This window comes from Eptatretus burgeri, chromosome 7 (genome assembly GCF_056783735.1).
Source record: "Eptatretus burgeri isolate ZD-2024b chromosome 7, Ebu_testis_v1, whole genome shotgun sequence".
In the NCBI taxonomy this organism is placed as follows: domain Eukaryota; kingdom Metazoa; phylum Chordata; class Myxini; order Myxiniformes; family Myxinidae; genus Eptatretus; species Eptatretus burgeri.
In genome coordinates this window covers 94,150,121-94,164,143 of record NC_140967.1, presented here as the reverse complement: position 1 = coordinate 94,164,143, position 14,023 = coordinate 94,150,121, and the positions used below count along the sequence as shown (strand labels likewise).

At 49.2% G+C, this 14,023-nt stretch overlaps 1 protein-coding gene across 5 annotated transcripts in view; it reads right to left on the bottom strand.

The window, feature by feature from the left end:
- Positions 1 to 14,023, bottom strand: part of COQ6 (coenzyme Q6, monooxygenase) — a 70,742-nt gene that overhangs the window by 20,764 nt on the left and 35,955 nt on the right. For all 5 annotated transcript variants that reach the window (XM_085889666.1, XM_085889667.1, XM_085889663.1 and 2 more), the window contains 2 exons: positions 12,382 to 12,584; positions 12,103 to 12,218 (listed from right to left, as the gene is read on the bottom strand). In XM_085889666.1, the coding sequence (XP_085745792.1) occupies positions 12,103 to 12,218; positions 12,382 to 12,584 (319 nt within the window). The remainder of the gene's footprint in view (positions 1 to 12,102; positions 12,219 to 12,381; positions 12,585 to 14,023) is intronic.

Genomic DNA, 14,023 nt, shown 5'->3' with positions numbered 1-14,023 from the left:
GCTAAATTCACGGGAATCGGTCCAGGGGTGAGAGAAGCGACCCCCGATTCCCTCCAAATTACGAGCGATTCAAATTAACCCTTTAAGAGAAGCAAGATGGCGTCTCAAGGCGAGCGGGAGCCGGGGGTATTAGAAATGTATATGTGTAGTAATGTAGAATCCATGGTCCAGGATGGGGTCCCCGTGCAGGAAATGTTGGTTGTACAGGAAAACGAACTCGCCCAACTGAACCCAGAGCCCGAAATAGGTGCGGCAGCGGCCGCGGTGTATGACACCTCCCCCCTCCTCTCCACCAAAACCCTTCCCCAACCCTTGCCGAAACAGCTCAGCTGAGTGCATCCGACATGGCCCAGCTATGCGCCATGCTGGCGGCAATGACAGCGAGAATGGATGCGAATACACAAAACATGGATGCGAATACACAACAAATGAACGAAAAGATGGATGCGAATACACAACAAATAAACGAAAAGATGGATACAAACACAAACAAAATGAACAAGCAAATGAGGGAAGAAATGAAAGAGCTACGGGGTGAGACACAGAACATGGGCCGATGCCTGCAGGCGGGCATGAAGGCCGTGACCAGGGAGATAGGAATGGCGACTCCACGTGTGGAAGCAAACGAGCTGGAAGGGGGTGCAACGGCTGATAGGCCCGCGGTGGAGGCGGGTAAAAAAATAATTCGGGGGGCGTGTTGGGCGAGGGTCGTGACAGAGGAATAGACGGTGACCGAAAGGGAAAAATTAAATGGGGAGACCAAAACGTGCGAGACGAGACACGAGGTGACGACAACAGAAACTTATAAATGTATAGAGACACGGGAGACAGAAAAAATAGAGGAGAGACTGCACGATGAAGACGGGGTAAGTGACGCACACACACACACGGAGGTAGTGGAGGATAATGGGGGTGAGCTCGCGGAGCGTGTAGGGACCCAGTGCGAGCACCTGGATGGCCTCCTCCAGGAACGAGGGGAGGGAGTATGCCCCCTTGAGGCGAGTCACGACCAGGTGAGTTCGGTCGTGCTTTGCGAGGTTGAGGGGAGGAGTGCTGTGGACAGGTGCACGGAGAGCTTGGGGGGTATAGAGGCCCCGGAGACCCTTGTGGGGACACGAATCCCCAGTGTGGTTGTCCCTGTGTGTGTGGTGCAAGGTGTGAGTGCGTCCCCGTGTGTGGAAGCGACCCCGTGTGTGAGTGGTGTGGTGGCGATGGTGCCGGAGTGCGTGCTTCCCAGCACGCCGTGTGTGGATGAGGCACCGCGGGTGAGTGCCCCCGCGTGTGTGAGTGAGGCACCGTGTGTGAGTGTCGCCGTGTGTGTGAGTGAGGCACCGCGGGTGAGTGCCCCCGCGCGAGTGAATGGAGCACCACGTGTGAGTGGTATGGTTTGTGCAAGGGAGACCGTGTGTGTGAGAGAGCGGTATGTAAGGGAGATGTCGGTTGGCATGCGGGAGCACGCAGCCGCGTCTCCCGGTGTGAGTTTAATGGTGTGGAGTGTGAGCGTCGTAACACGCAGGTGTGCGTGTGTTGAATGGAGACGACGACGGCGACATGGGAGGAAAGAAAGCCGAGTCGCGGCTGTAGCTGTTTCGGGGACCGTGCCGGGTTCACCCAGCAGTGAGCACGCGGTCCGTGCTGTGCAACGCACGAGACCGCCACGTGCTCGCTTGCGAGAGTGAAGTCCCGGTCCGGAAACGCACGCGGTGGATTTGCCGATCCCGCGGACGGACAAAGTTTAGGCAGGATTATGGATTTGGACCGGACGGGTTCTCCACGCGATCGTGTGTGTTAAGCTCCAACGGGCAAAGCACATGTGTTCGCGTGGGGAACCCCTCGAGACGTGGGGCTTGTGTTTTTTTTATGCGCACGGTGACGCCATGGCGGCACGTGGGGTTGGAATCCGGCAGGAGGGGTATCTCTGCCGGATGGTGCTGTCCAAGGAGGGACGAGGAACACGTGCAGCTGCATGACGTCACGGGCAGGTGCAAAGTGCGCGAGTTGCCGCGCTGGTGATGCGCATGGAAAAAAAAAAAAAAAAAAAAAAACAAGCCTCACTTTCGGGTGCACAGGATTCCTGCGCAAGGGGTGGAAGACCCCCTTCCCTAGGGCACAGGATGAAAACTAGTTAGGGGGAAGGGTTAGCTCAGTTAGACCGACTTCATGGGGCAGGGGTAAGTCCTCATGGAGTCCGTGGAATGGATTAGTTAGAGGGATTGTAGCCAGATTTAGGTTGGGAAATTGATTAATGGGATTATTTTGGAGACAGTGACAGACTTGTGAATGTGTAGAGGGGACGTAGCTTAGCTACGTAGTGTTAAAAGGAACGTGCGACTAGTTTAAGGGACGACGTGGGAGCACGAGTTAGTTAGGGGATGTAGTTAGAAGGATGGCAGAGTTCAGTGGTGTGTGTGTTGAAGAGTTGGAGAGTTGTGAGGTGAGTACATGGTGAGTGAGTGAGGCTAGCGGGTCTGTGTGAGTGGAGCGAATGGGGAATGCATGGTGCGATGAGTGATTGGGGGGAGGAGTGACTCCCGCCCAAGGGACCCCCGGGGTCAGTGTAGAGTGAGTTAGCTGGGTTAGTCAAATTGAAAAATGGAGGTCGTTTTGCTGTTGGTGGGAATGTAGGCTCGAAACCCATTTGGAGGGGTGCAGGAGCCCTGTTGACGGGCTTGGGAGCGTGGCTGCGAAAGGTGAGTATCGCTGAGTGGGTACCCCGGGCACCAGGCTAGTCGGCCGCGGTAGGCCAAGGGCCCATGGGGGGCCGGGATAGCGTAGTGGGCACGGGTGCGTCTGCTTGGTGCGGAGGCCCGGGGCGCCGTTAGCCGCGTGGGCAGTGTTGTGGGCAAGGGTGACCCTCGGAAAGGGGCCTGGGAAGCCAGTCTGCCACGTGTGCGTTTCAGGGGAGGTGCCATGGGGGGCACTCCCCGGTGTTAGGGAGCTGGTAGGCTCGGAGGCAGTGTAGTGCCCGGGGGTGCCATCGTCGGAGATTCGGCAGAGGGTCGTGCCTGCCAAAGGGAGCCACGTGTCCCAGCCATGAGACCGTGTGAGGGCACGGAGAGAAAATTGGGGGCGAGGCCCGAAATTGTGAGGACACCAACACAGGCGACGGGAATCTGGGTTGTTAGAACCAATAGTTTAAGCGAGAGGCGCTTGTTGAAAGCCCCGGAGTAGTTTAACAGTTAAATGGTTAGGGTAGATTAGGAGATGTACCCCTCCGCACCATCCATCCCCTCGCTCTCGTTGTGGGCCGCTGGACCCACTTTGGGTTAGATCGCTGAACTCTGGGGAGGCCATTCTGAGGCTTCGTTGGGCCTCGGCACAGGACGCTAGCTCTCCCTTATTCCCCTCCGGGAAGGGAACGTAGGGGTTGGGAGTAGGCTCGGTGACAGGATAGGTTAGCCGAACAAGGACGATAAAGGGGGTTAGGGGACGATTTATAGTGGGGAAGTAAAAATAAAAAAATAAAAAAAAATAAATAAGTTGGGGCTAAATTGGGGTTTGACAAATTAAGGGAGTGGGTATGTACAGTGACAGGCAAAGGCGATAGGTTGGGAGGGAGACAGGTAGGTAGGTCCGAGCCCACCTTCCGAGTGGCCAGTACCACCGCACTCCCTCCACCAACCTCCACTGAACGGCAAAGGCCGGCCCACTTCATCTGCAGCTGCTGTGCTGCAAGGCCTGTGCCGGCTGGATCGTCTGCAGCTGCTGTGCTGCAAGGCCTGTGCCGGCCAGTTCATCTGCTGGCTGTTTTTCTTCAAGGCCTGTGCCGGCCAGTTCATCTGCCGGCTGTGTTTGCCTGCAGCGGCCTTCTTCGGCGGGCTGTGTTTGCCTGCTACCTTTGCCATGCCATGCCCACTGCCCCTGTTCACCAGCCCCGTTCAATTTTTGCTTTGCCCCCCCCCCCTGTTCATTTCCATGTGCGCCAGGATCCGCAAGGCAACAGTTTTCAAGCTGCGAGAACTGCCCCGTTGGCAGCTACAACACGGGCCTGCAGTGGCGGCCCGTGCACCGTGTTTGTGTTCATGCATCCATTCGTTGTGCTCATTGCGTGTGCCACTTGAGCTGGCACGGAGACTGCGTTGTGCAGCCCATGCACCGTTGTGGTTCACTGCGTTCAGTTCAAAAGGGAAGGCCTTGGACTGCGTGTGAGCAGCCAGCCACGTTCCCTGTCACCTGCATTGTTTTGAGCCAGAGACTGCATGTGGGCAGCCTGGCTCCCTGTTAACTGCTTTTCTTTTGCAGAGTTCAGTGATCCTGGGCCATGGTTTAGTGTAAAATTTGTAAGTTAAGGGTAAGATGTACTGTAAATATGAGTGCGCCCTCGGCATGTCTGTCTTAGCGCCGGCAATTTTATTTAAGTCGTCCGTGTGAGTGAGTTTGTTTAGGTAGTTACGCAGCCCTCAGGTTATTTATTTTGGGGACACGAATACCATGAATGTCGCACTCAGGGATCCGTAGGTAAAATGTACTAGGGGAAAACTACACATGATGGCACACGAAAATTTGACGACTCGGGACGAGTCTGTAAAAAGGGGAGGGGGTGGTGTTGTGGTTACCAAATTCGCAAACCACCATTCAGGTCCCTTAGGTGAGGTATCTCGGTAAGTATATGTGTAGTTAGGCCCAAACCCGTTGTCTAGTGGGAATACATGTCATTTATGCGTGCTGCGACTCTTCAGGATAGCCGTTTTTCTTTTACTATCTTTATTTTGGACCAACCGCCATTGTTACCACCACCAACCACAACATCAACCACCCACCGCGGCTCCGCTTCACGTCACACCTCGCAACCGTCGCATCGCCACCGTTCTTGCGCCGCTTGTGGGTATCGGTGTTGGACTCGTGCAGGGCGCGCGCCGAACAGCGTGTACAAAACCACGGATTTTCCGCTCCAAAAACGGATCAAAAACGACACACGCCCACTTTTGTTCCGTCCAATCGGTGAGCGAGGGGCGATTTGGCCCCGCCTCCAGGGCGTTGGAGGGCGGTCGCTATATGCAAATTTATGGATCAAAAAGCATTCACGCCCACTTTTCCTCGGGCCAATGGGGAGCGAGGTGAAAGGTCGAAGGCAGGGGGTCAAAGATGAGAGAGCGAAGCCACGGGGCTTATATAAGCGGCTGCGTTCGTCAGTCCAGTGAGTTAAGACTTCGCAGTCGGTGGAGTTGGGAAGAGGAAGAATTGGTTGTTGGTCGTCGTCGTCGTCGTGTGCGTTGGAGTCGGAGCGAAGAGGACGGAGCTGTGGAGAGGCGGCGAAGGCAGACGAGGGGGTGCTCGCGTCGTGCCGGGAGCTGCACACCAGGGAGGCCGACGGCGCGACCTGGTCGAGGTGGAGACGCTCGTCGCGGGACTCGAGACAGAGTAAAAATCCTCCCTTCCCCGAGCATCAGCAACCCCCTCCTGTTTCCCCCCGCGCTGAGATAGTGCGACCAAGGGGGCCCCTTTTCCCACCCCCTACCAGACACTGTCCGCGAGGCCCGCGGAGTTGAGGCACCATCGCCACTCCGCGTCTCATCACCAGACGGGTAGGCCCGACCCGGTCTCGGCCTCAGGCCCGCCTCATCCTTGAGGGTGTTCTTTTTCTTGGTTTTGGGTATGTGTTGTCGGCGCCGTCTGTGAAGTAAAATTGTATAAGTGTTGCCGTGTGCTCGCGTAATCGGTATTAGATCTGCATTGTCGCATTTGCTTTTTGTCTTCCTCTTTTCTATGTGCTTTTGGTGGAATTGAATATGTGTGCTTTCCGTTCATCGCAAATAAATGTGCTTTGTGTTGAACTGTTTCCCGCTTCGCTTCGTCATTTCTTTCATTGAATCCTCATCTTGCTTCACGTAAAGGGTTGGTAGTGGGCTGAATACGCCCGATAATTAATCGAACCGTCGAGGCCGACTATAACACCGCTCGGTTATCCCGATAGTACGGAACGGGTCGCTTAAGTGGCCCGTGTCCGAAGTCTACCTGCGGCGAGGTGCGATCGCCCGGTCTACCCTCAGTGTGGGTACTTAGGTAGGTCGAATTTGGCGAACAACCCTATCCCATGCGGGGGCCGATTGGCTCGATCGCGGTGAGACCGAAAGGTCCACCCGTGACTGGTTCCCGGCGTTAGTCCGAGAGGGTCACGACTGGATTGTCCGTCCGGTGGGCGACGTGCCGCGATTCGAGTTACGTGGCCGTTCGCACGCCGGCGGGCGCGAATCCGTAACAATATATATATATATATATATATATATATATATATATATATATATATATATATATATATATATATATATATATATATATATATATATATATATATATATATATATATATGTATCTTCTTCTTTCGGCTGCTCCCGTTAGGGGTCGCCACAGCGGATCATCCATTATGATCCGCATAGTGATTTGGCACATGTTTTACGCCGGATGCCCTTCCTGACGCAACCCTGGTCGCCTCTTACGACACAGGGATATGGTACACCTATTTTAACCGGGGTATACACCGGCCCAGTATACTGGTACTCATTTCGCCGACCTCGGAAGGATGACAGGCTGAGTCAACCCCATGGTGTATTAATTCAGTGGCTCAACGGGGCTTGAACTCAGGACCTCTTGGATCCCAAGCCGCTGCCCTAACCACTGCGCCAACACCAGGCTATATATATATATATATATATATATATATATATATATATATATATATATACATATACATATACATATATATATATATATATATATATATATATATATATATATATATATATATATATATATATATATTGTTGTGGTTGACGAAATTCACAAACCACCATTCAGGTCCCTTAGGTGAGATATCTCTGTAAGTATATGTGTAGTTAGGCCCAAACCCGTTGTTTCGAGGGAATAAATGTCATTCACTCGGGCTGCGACCCCTCTAGATAGCCGTTTTTCTTTTACTATCTTTATTTTGGACCAGCCGCCATTACTACCACCACCAACCACGTCTCAACAGCCATCACACAACAACCACCAACCACAACGCCGCTTCACAACAACAGCCACGACCTTTACCGTCACAACTCGCCACCATCGCATCACCACCATTCTTGCGCCACTTGTGGGCACCGATACTGGACTCGTGCAGGGCGCGCACCGAGCAGCGTGTTCAGAAACATCACAGACTTTCCGAGGAAGGCGGATCAGAAACGACTCACGCCCACTTCTGTTCCGTCCTATCGGTGAGCGTGGGGCGATTTGGCCCCGCCTCCAGGGCGTTGGAGTGCGGTCGCTATATGCAAATTCATGGATCAAAAAGCATTCACGCCCACTTTTCCTCGGTCCAATGGGGAGCCAGTTAGAGGTGAAGGGTCGGAGGTAAAGGGTCAAAGGTGAAGGAGCGAAGCCACGGGGGATATAAACGGCCGCGCTCGCCAAACAGTTCAGTTCGGAGGGGAGAAGTAAGAGTTCGCAGTTGGGAGTTCGCGGAGCCAGTGAAGAGTTGGGAGTTCGCGGAGCCAGTGAAGAGTTGGGACGAGTCAAGAGAGGAGACGGAGAGGGCGATCGGACGAAGCTGTGGAGAGGCGGCGGCGGCGAAGGCGGTTGAGGGGGTGCTCGCATCGGATTCGGGGAACTGCGGAGGGAGAGGCCGGCGGCGCGACCGAGGTCGTGGTGGAGACGCTCGTCGCGTGACCAGAGACAGGGAGATATCCTCCTTTCCCCCGAGCATCAACAACCCCCTCCTGTTTCCCCCCGCGCTGAGATAGTGCGACAAGGGGGCCCTTTCCCACCCCCACCAGACACTGTCCGCGAGGCCCGCGGAGTTGGGGCGCCACCGCCACTTTGCGTCTCATCATCAGACGGGTAGGCCCGACGCGGTCTCGGCCCCAGGCCCGCCTCATCCTTGAGGGTGGTCCTTTTCTTTTGCTTTGGGTATATGTGTTGTCGGCGCCGTCTGTGAAGTAAAATTGTATAAGTGTTGCCGTGTGCTCTGTAGTCGGATAGCTCTGCATTGTCGTCTTCTTTTATATTTGCTTCTTGTGTAATATTGTGTGTTTCTTCTCCTTTTACATTTGCTTTTGGTGTAATTGTATACGTGTGCTTTCCGTGTGCCATCGCGAAATAAATGTGAATTATGTTGAACTGTTTTCCCGTTTCGCTTCGTCTTTTCTTTCATTGAATCTCCATCTTACTTCACGTAAAGGGTTGGTCGTGGGCTAAAACGCCCGATAATTAATCGAACCGTCGGGGCCGACGATAACACCGCTCGGTTATCCCGATAGTACGGAACGGGTCGCTTAAAGTGGCCCGTGTCCGAAGTCGACCTGCGGCGAGGTGCGATCGACCGGTCTACCCTCCGTGTGGGTACTTAGGTAGGTCGAATTTGGCGAGCAACCCTATCCCAAGCGGGGGGCCGATTGGCACGATCGTGGTGAGGCCGAAAGGTCCACCCGTGACTGGTTCCCGGCGTTAGTCCGAGAGGGTCACGACTGGATTGTCCGTCCGGTGGGCGACGTGCCGCGATTCGAGTTACGTGGCCGTTCGCACGCCGGCGGGCGCGAATCCGCAACAATATATATATATATATATATATATATATATATATATATATATATATATATATATATATATATATATACATATACATATACATATACATATACATATACATATACATATACATATACATATACATATACATATACATATACATATACATATACACATATATATATATATATATATATATATATATACATATATATATATACATATACATATATATATATACATATATACATATATCGGGCGTATAAAAAAACTGGTGGATAAAAACATTAGAAAGGAAAAATAACTTGCACCAAAAACTAACATTTTCACGCTGACGCTCACGCCGGGGGTATCACTATAACTATCTGTTCTTCAAACAGGCGAGCTAAAAACAGAAAATTAGGATGGATGTACGTACGGACTAACGCAATGAACACGTCATGCAAATACTAAGAGGGTCGACATGTCTGCAATACGAAAGTATGCCTTTCCTTATGTTAGCATTTCTATCAAAATATAGTACAAATCATTTGGCCTTCCAACATCATTTTGCAATCTGCGATCAACATTGCCATTTCTCCAATCAATGACCATTTATTTTCTTTCTCGTCATGGTCACTCTGCTCTCGATATGCAGCTTCTCCCAGCAATGGATGGAGGCTCTGAACCTTAAACAGGAAGTCAAAGTTCTTCCCCTTGACACCTTAAGCCTTTTGACTCCATGGTCTTCTCATCAAACCAATCTCCATTCCTTTATGCACGCACACTGTGTATGGCTTGATGGAACCATTTCATTTGGCCTTCTAGTTGAGACTGGTTCGCATTCTGAATGTTCATATTCGATCTCCAACTTTGGTAAACACATGGACCATTTCGCAGATGATTCTACCATTGGTAAAACCGTTCCACATCCTCAGGATGATGAAAGCCAAATCCCTCAAAGCAGACTTCGAATATCAGGAATTGATCCTGTATTTATCCCAGACAAGTCTCTCATTCTCACCGTTTCTCTCCGGAAGCATCAACAAGTCAATCCGTCAATCTACTTGTGTGTCACCAACTGGAGGAAGTGAAAGCGTTTCAAATGCTGTGTGAAAAAAAAAATTGATCAAGCACTATCTATCCTGAACAACAAACACTTCCAAGGTAATCTCCAAAGCGAGCCGAAGAGCGAGGTCCTTCCTTTGGACCTCGAGCTTCTCACCGTTTAATCCGTGAGGCATGTGCGAGTATTATTGTCAGGTCTGCTGGCACCCCTGGCATGCCATCTCTCTCTGATGTGTTGAAGAACAAAATCCTGCCCATCATCAGCATCACACACCGAGAAACTGGCTCAAGGATTGCTGCTCACGCATCACAGAGTGGTCAGTGACATCTCCGTATCCCACTACCATGTCACATCGCCAGCCCTTCAAGCAGGCACGGATTCCTCCAATAACCCCTCATTTACTCGACTTCAATCTCTACACCCACGCTACTTTTCTCCTGTCTGTGGATCATCTCCGTGTCTCTAAATCTGCCCCTTTCTCACGTTTTTAGATGGCAGTGTAACCCCATCTTGAATCCTCACCCTTGAACTGTTCTACCCTGTTTATATACACAAGTAACCATCAGTGCTCGATATCCACCTGCTCCCCACTGTCTTGCCGTCAAGTACGATACCCCTCCATCCTTCGTCGTCGTCTCACTCTTCCACAAGACTTGACATTGTATATAAAAATTAATAAATAGATGGCAATTGCAAGAACTTATTTAAAGCACAGAAATGTTTGCAAAGCAATGGTCGCTCAATCAGTTTCCACAAATGGTTTGAATTTTAGAGGTTGGAAGATTTAACAAAAATCCTACTATCTTTTATATAAAAGCAAATGAAACGTTGTTTGTTTGTGACCCTATTCTTCTGAGCTTCCAAGGTTAATCGTGACATAACTTTTTGACGACGCACCTCACTCGGGGGTTTCAAGCAGTCATTTTCTCACAATTCATAATTTAAACACACGAGGCACCACCTGTCGTCATCTCCGAGGGTAGATCCACATATGTACAATACTTCATGTGAAGCCCAATTTTTTTCGGATTTCAATCCAGATACCGATATATTTGGTGAGATGGTGAGCTCTGATCATCAAATTTTTTTATCAGATGGATAAATAACTTGATCAGGACATTACAAAGATCGGTGAAGGAATGACCTCTCAAATGTGCTAATCACTAATTATTCAAAAAACGAAAATATTACAAACACAAGCAATATATAGATTTCAAGATAATTTTACTGTTCATCTAAGGACATAACTCTCAACGGTGAAAGCAGAGTTTGTAGACAAAAAAAAGGTTACCACCTCAGCCAGCTTCTCCGAATATACACCCTGCAAAAACTTTAAAATAAGCGATGTTGATCCATATATCTTTATAGTTTACAGAGTGTGTTCTGATTATCTGACAACGAAACGGATTTTGAATTATTTAATGAAGTTGTGATGATTTCGGGTGATCAGGACAATTGGTGCGTTTCTAATTAAGGCTGTTGTAAGACCAGACATTGCGGGGTACCTTTGCTATTCTTCAATGATTTCAAATGTTTGTGTGTTTGTACGTTACTCTTTCTCGGTCAAACTGGAACAATGAGACGCTATAAATTTTTGGTGTAGACATTTCAAAAACTGGGCAAGGTATGAAGCTCCCACATGTTGGCGTTGACGTCCATTTTGAGGGCACTAAAGCCCGCTATAAAGTGCACATTGGGAAGTGGGCCCAGCCAGTACTGCCACCGGCCCACAGGCAAAAGGTAACCACCAAGAGGCCAATAACCCCATAGCTTTTCAATGTACAACACGTCCAAAAGCCACCGCCGGGAAAAGCTTACCCACTCGTAAAGTGCTGGGTACCCCCACCCCCACCGTCCCCCCCAGTATTAAATAATGAAATCCTCTGCATGTGTGTAGTCTGATAATCAGAAATAAATAAAAACAGGGCTTGGCCAATCACCAAATTTTGCATACGTGTTGGTAGTACTCAGGGTAAGGTCAAGGGTACAACCCCCCCCTCCCTCCCCAATCATGAGGGTGGCGGAGATGACCTCCGATTTTCACCTGTACACATGCCACATTGCAAGTGGTTTACTGACCCCTGCTGCAGACGCAGGAGATTATTAGCCACGGCACTTAAATATATTTGCCCCACCGCCCCCTCAAGCTGCTCCCCCGATTGGAACGGGCGTTTCTCGTGTGTTCAATTTGCCATGGACCATGGGAATTGACAAACAAGACTCCGAATAATGCTATGTGATGGCTGTGGTTGAGAATCCATCAAACAAAGAGATGACGAATCCATAAGTTGAGTGCATTTTCATTCGATAGTATTATGTATTGTTATTAACCAATCCAGTGTTGATCAAAGGCTTTACAGATGGAAGGTCGAGTACACAATTTTTTAAAATTAAATAACCCTTTGCTGCTATATTAAAATAATAATCGCACGAGGATTGCCATGATAAACTGGACAGTTGGTATATCAAGTACAGCCTACTTATTCTGACTTGTCCACCTGATCTTTTAAATATCCACATGAAGGGAAAAGTGACAGTCCACCACTTACCCAACTCTCTGCCATCATAGATAGCAAGACTGAGCAGGTCCCGAAGAGCGGCCACGTCACCAAAGCCTAAGTTGACACCCTGCCCGGCCAGAGGATGCACTCTGTGCGCTGCATCACTGCATGGGTGGGGTGAGCAAGGCAGGCCTTAAGGTGTAATTTTGCACGAAAATAATCTGCATAGTTCCAACAATGAGGACCCATCAGCTATAGCAAATAAAGGCTGCAAAAATTAATGAATTTTTTTATTTTTTTCAATGCCGTTGTCATACATGAACTTACCCAACAAGGACAAGACGAGGTGCAACGTAGTCCGTGGCATGGCCTAACCCCAGAGGAAAGGTTGCACGACTTCCAGGATCGATGGAAGCCACACTGGGTGGTAGCTGCCGAACCGAGCTGCCCGTTGGCAGGATGAGCGAAAGAGCAGAGCGGAATGCAGAACTTGCAGTGTCTGTGAACTCCGAGCGTTGTGAATCGCTCCACTGCATAAAGTTGTGAAAATTGTCACATTAGGATTACAATACAATGATTAAAACATCGCCTTTGGCTACATTCCGGCCAGAACGAAAGTGAGAAATGGAGTGTTAAATATTTGTATCCAATTAAAATGCAGTAAACCCTCAAATATCGCAAGTTCTAATATCACGGGGTTTGACTAATCGCGGGCCACCGATTGTGTTCCCATTTCGTTATTGTGGGATTTAATTTCGAACAATCGCCGTTTTTGAGCTGAGGTAGTCATTGTTTGCATCCCGTGTGTGAACGATTACTTCTCATTACGAGCCTTGTGTTGTTTCTCGTGCATTGTTCTTAATGAGCCCAAACATAAAGCGATGGACAAAGTTCGTTGTGCCAAAAGGCAGAGAAAGGTTATAATGTTGGGCGAAAAGATTGAGTTGTTGATCGATTGGCTTGAGGTGAAAATGCGGCACCTGTACGAGCCGCCATGACTGGGTGAATAATTTTAAGTTGAACCTTCCCCATTGTACTCTTCTTCATTCTTAAACCTTCATTTTCCTTCAAATTCGCAAACCTTCATTTTCCAACTCCGTATTCAAACCTTATTCTCTGACATCCGTACTCGACCCACCACCCCACCCCCCCTTCTTTAACACATTCTCAACTGCAGCTCATGAAACAGAGGCGAAGGGATTTATGACGGAGCAGGGATTTTTTAACACCAACGAGACAGGATTATTCTGGAAGAAGATGCCATCTCGTACCTTACACTCCAAGTCGGGAAGATCGTGGTTCAAAGTAGGATCGTTAAGGATCGTGTTACTCTTCTCCATGTGACAATGCTGCAGAAGCCTTTGTCATCAAGCAAATACTGCTTTCCCGTTCACTGAATCGCCTTCCCCACTCACGCTTTACCCGCTCCACCCTCTCCTCCAACATCATCATCGTCGTCGTCGTCATAATCATACTAATATCTAATATCAACGATCTGATCTAACTCGGTAGAAGTTATAAAAACTCAGCATCGACATTGGGAAAATGATGGATTCAATGAATGGTGCAAGAGTTAGACACGAAGATGTGGATTTTTTTTAATTGGTTTAAACCGTTTCAATAAACCGTATGTTCCTCCTTCCATCAAAATGAAAAAGACGAAGAACCTTTCTAACCCACCGTGCTTTGTTCATTTCTAGTTTGTTGTTTAGTTTAGGGAAGTGACCGTCAGTCCCCCATGGGACTACTTTTCAAGCAGTGCAGTTTCAAGCAGTTTCACTGCACAGCTTACTTCAGTCTCAGTTGAGTTTTTTATTTATTTAATTTTTTTGGGATGGTTGATTAAAATAAACAAGAAAAAGAGCAATGAGAGATTGCAGACCCTTGCCAGGACTTTAGTGTGGTGTATTTTGTGTGGTGTTTGTGTACTGGTGTTTAAGTAATTAATTAGAGATATAATTATAACTGC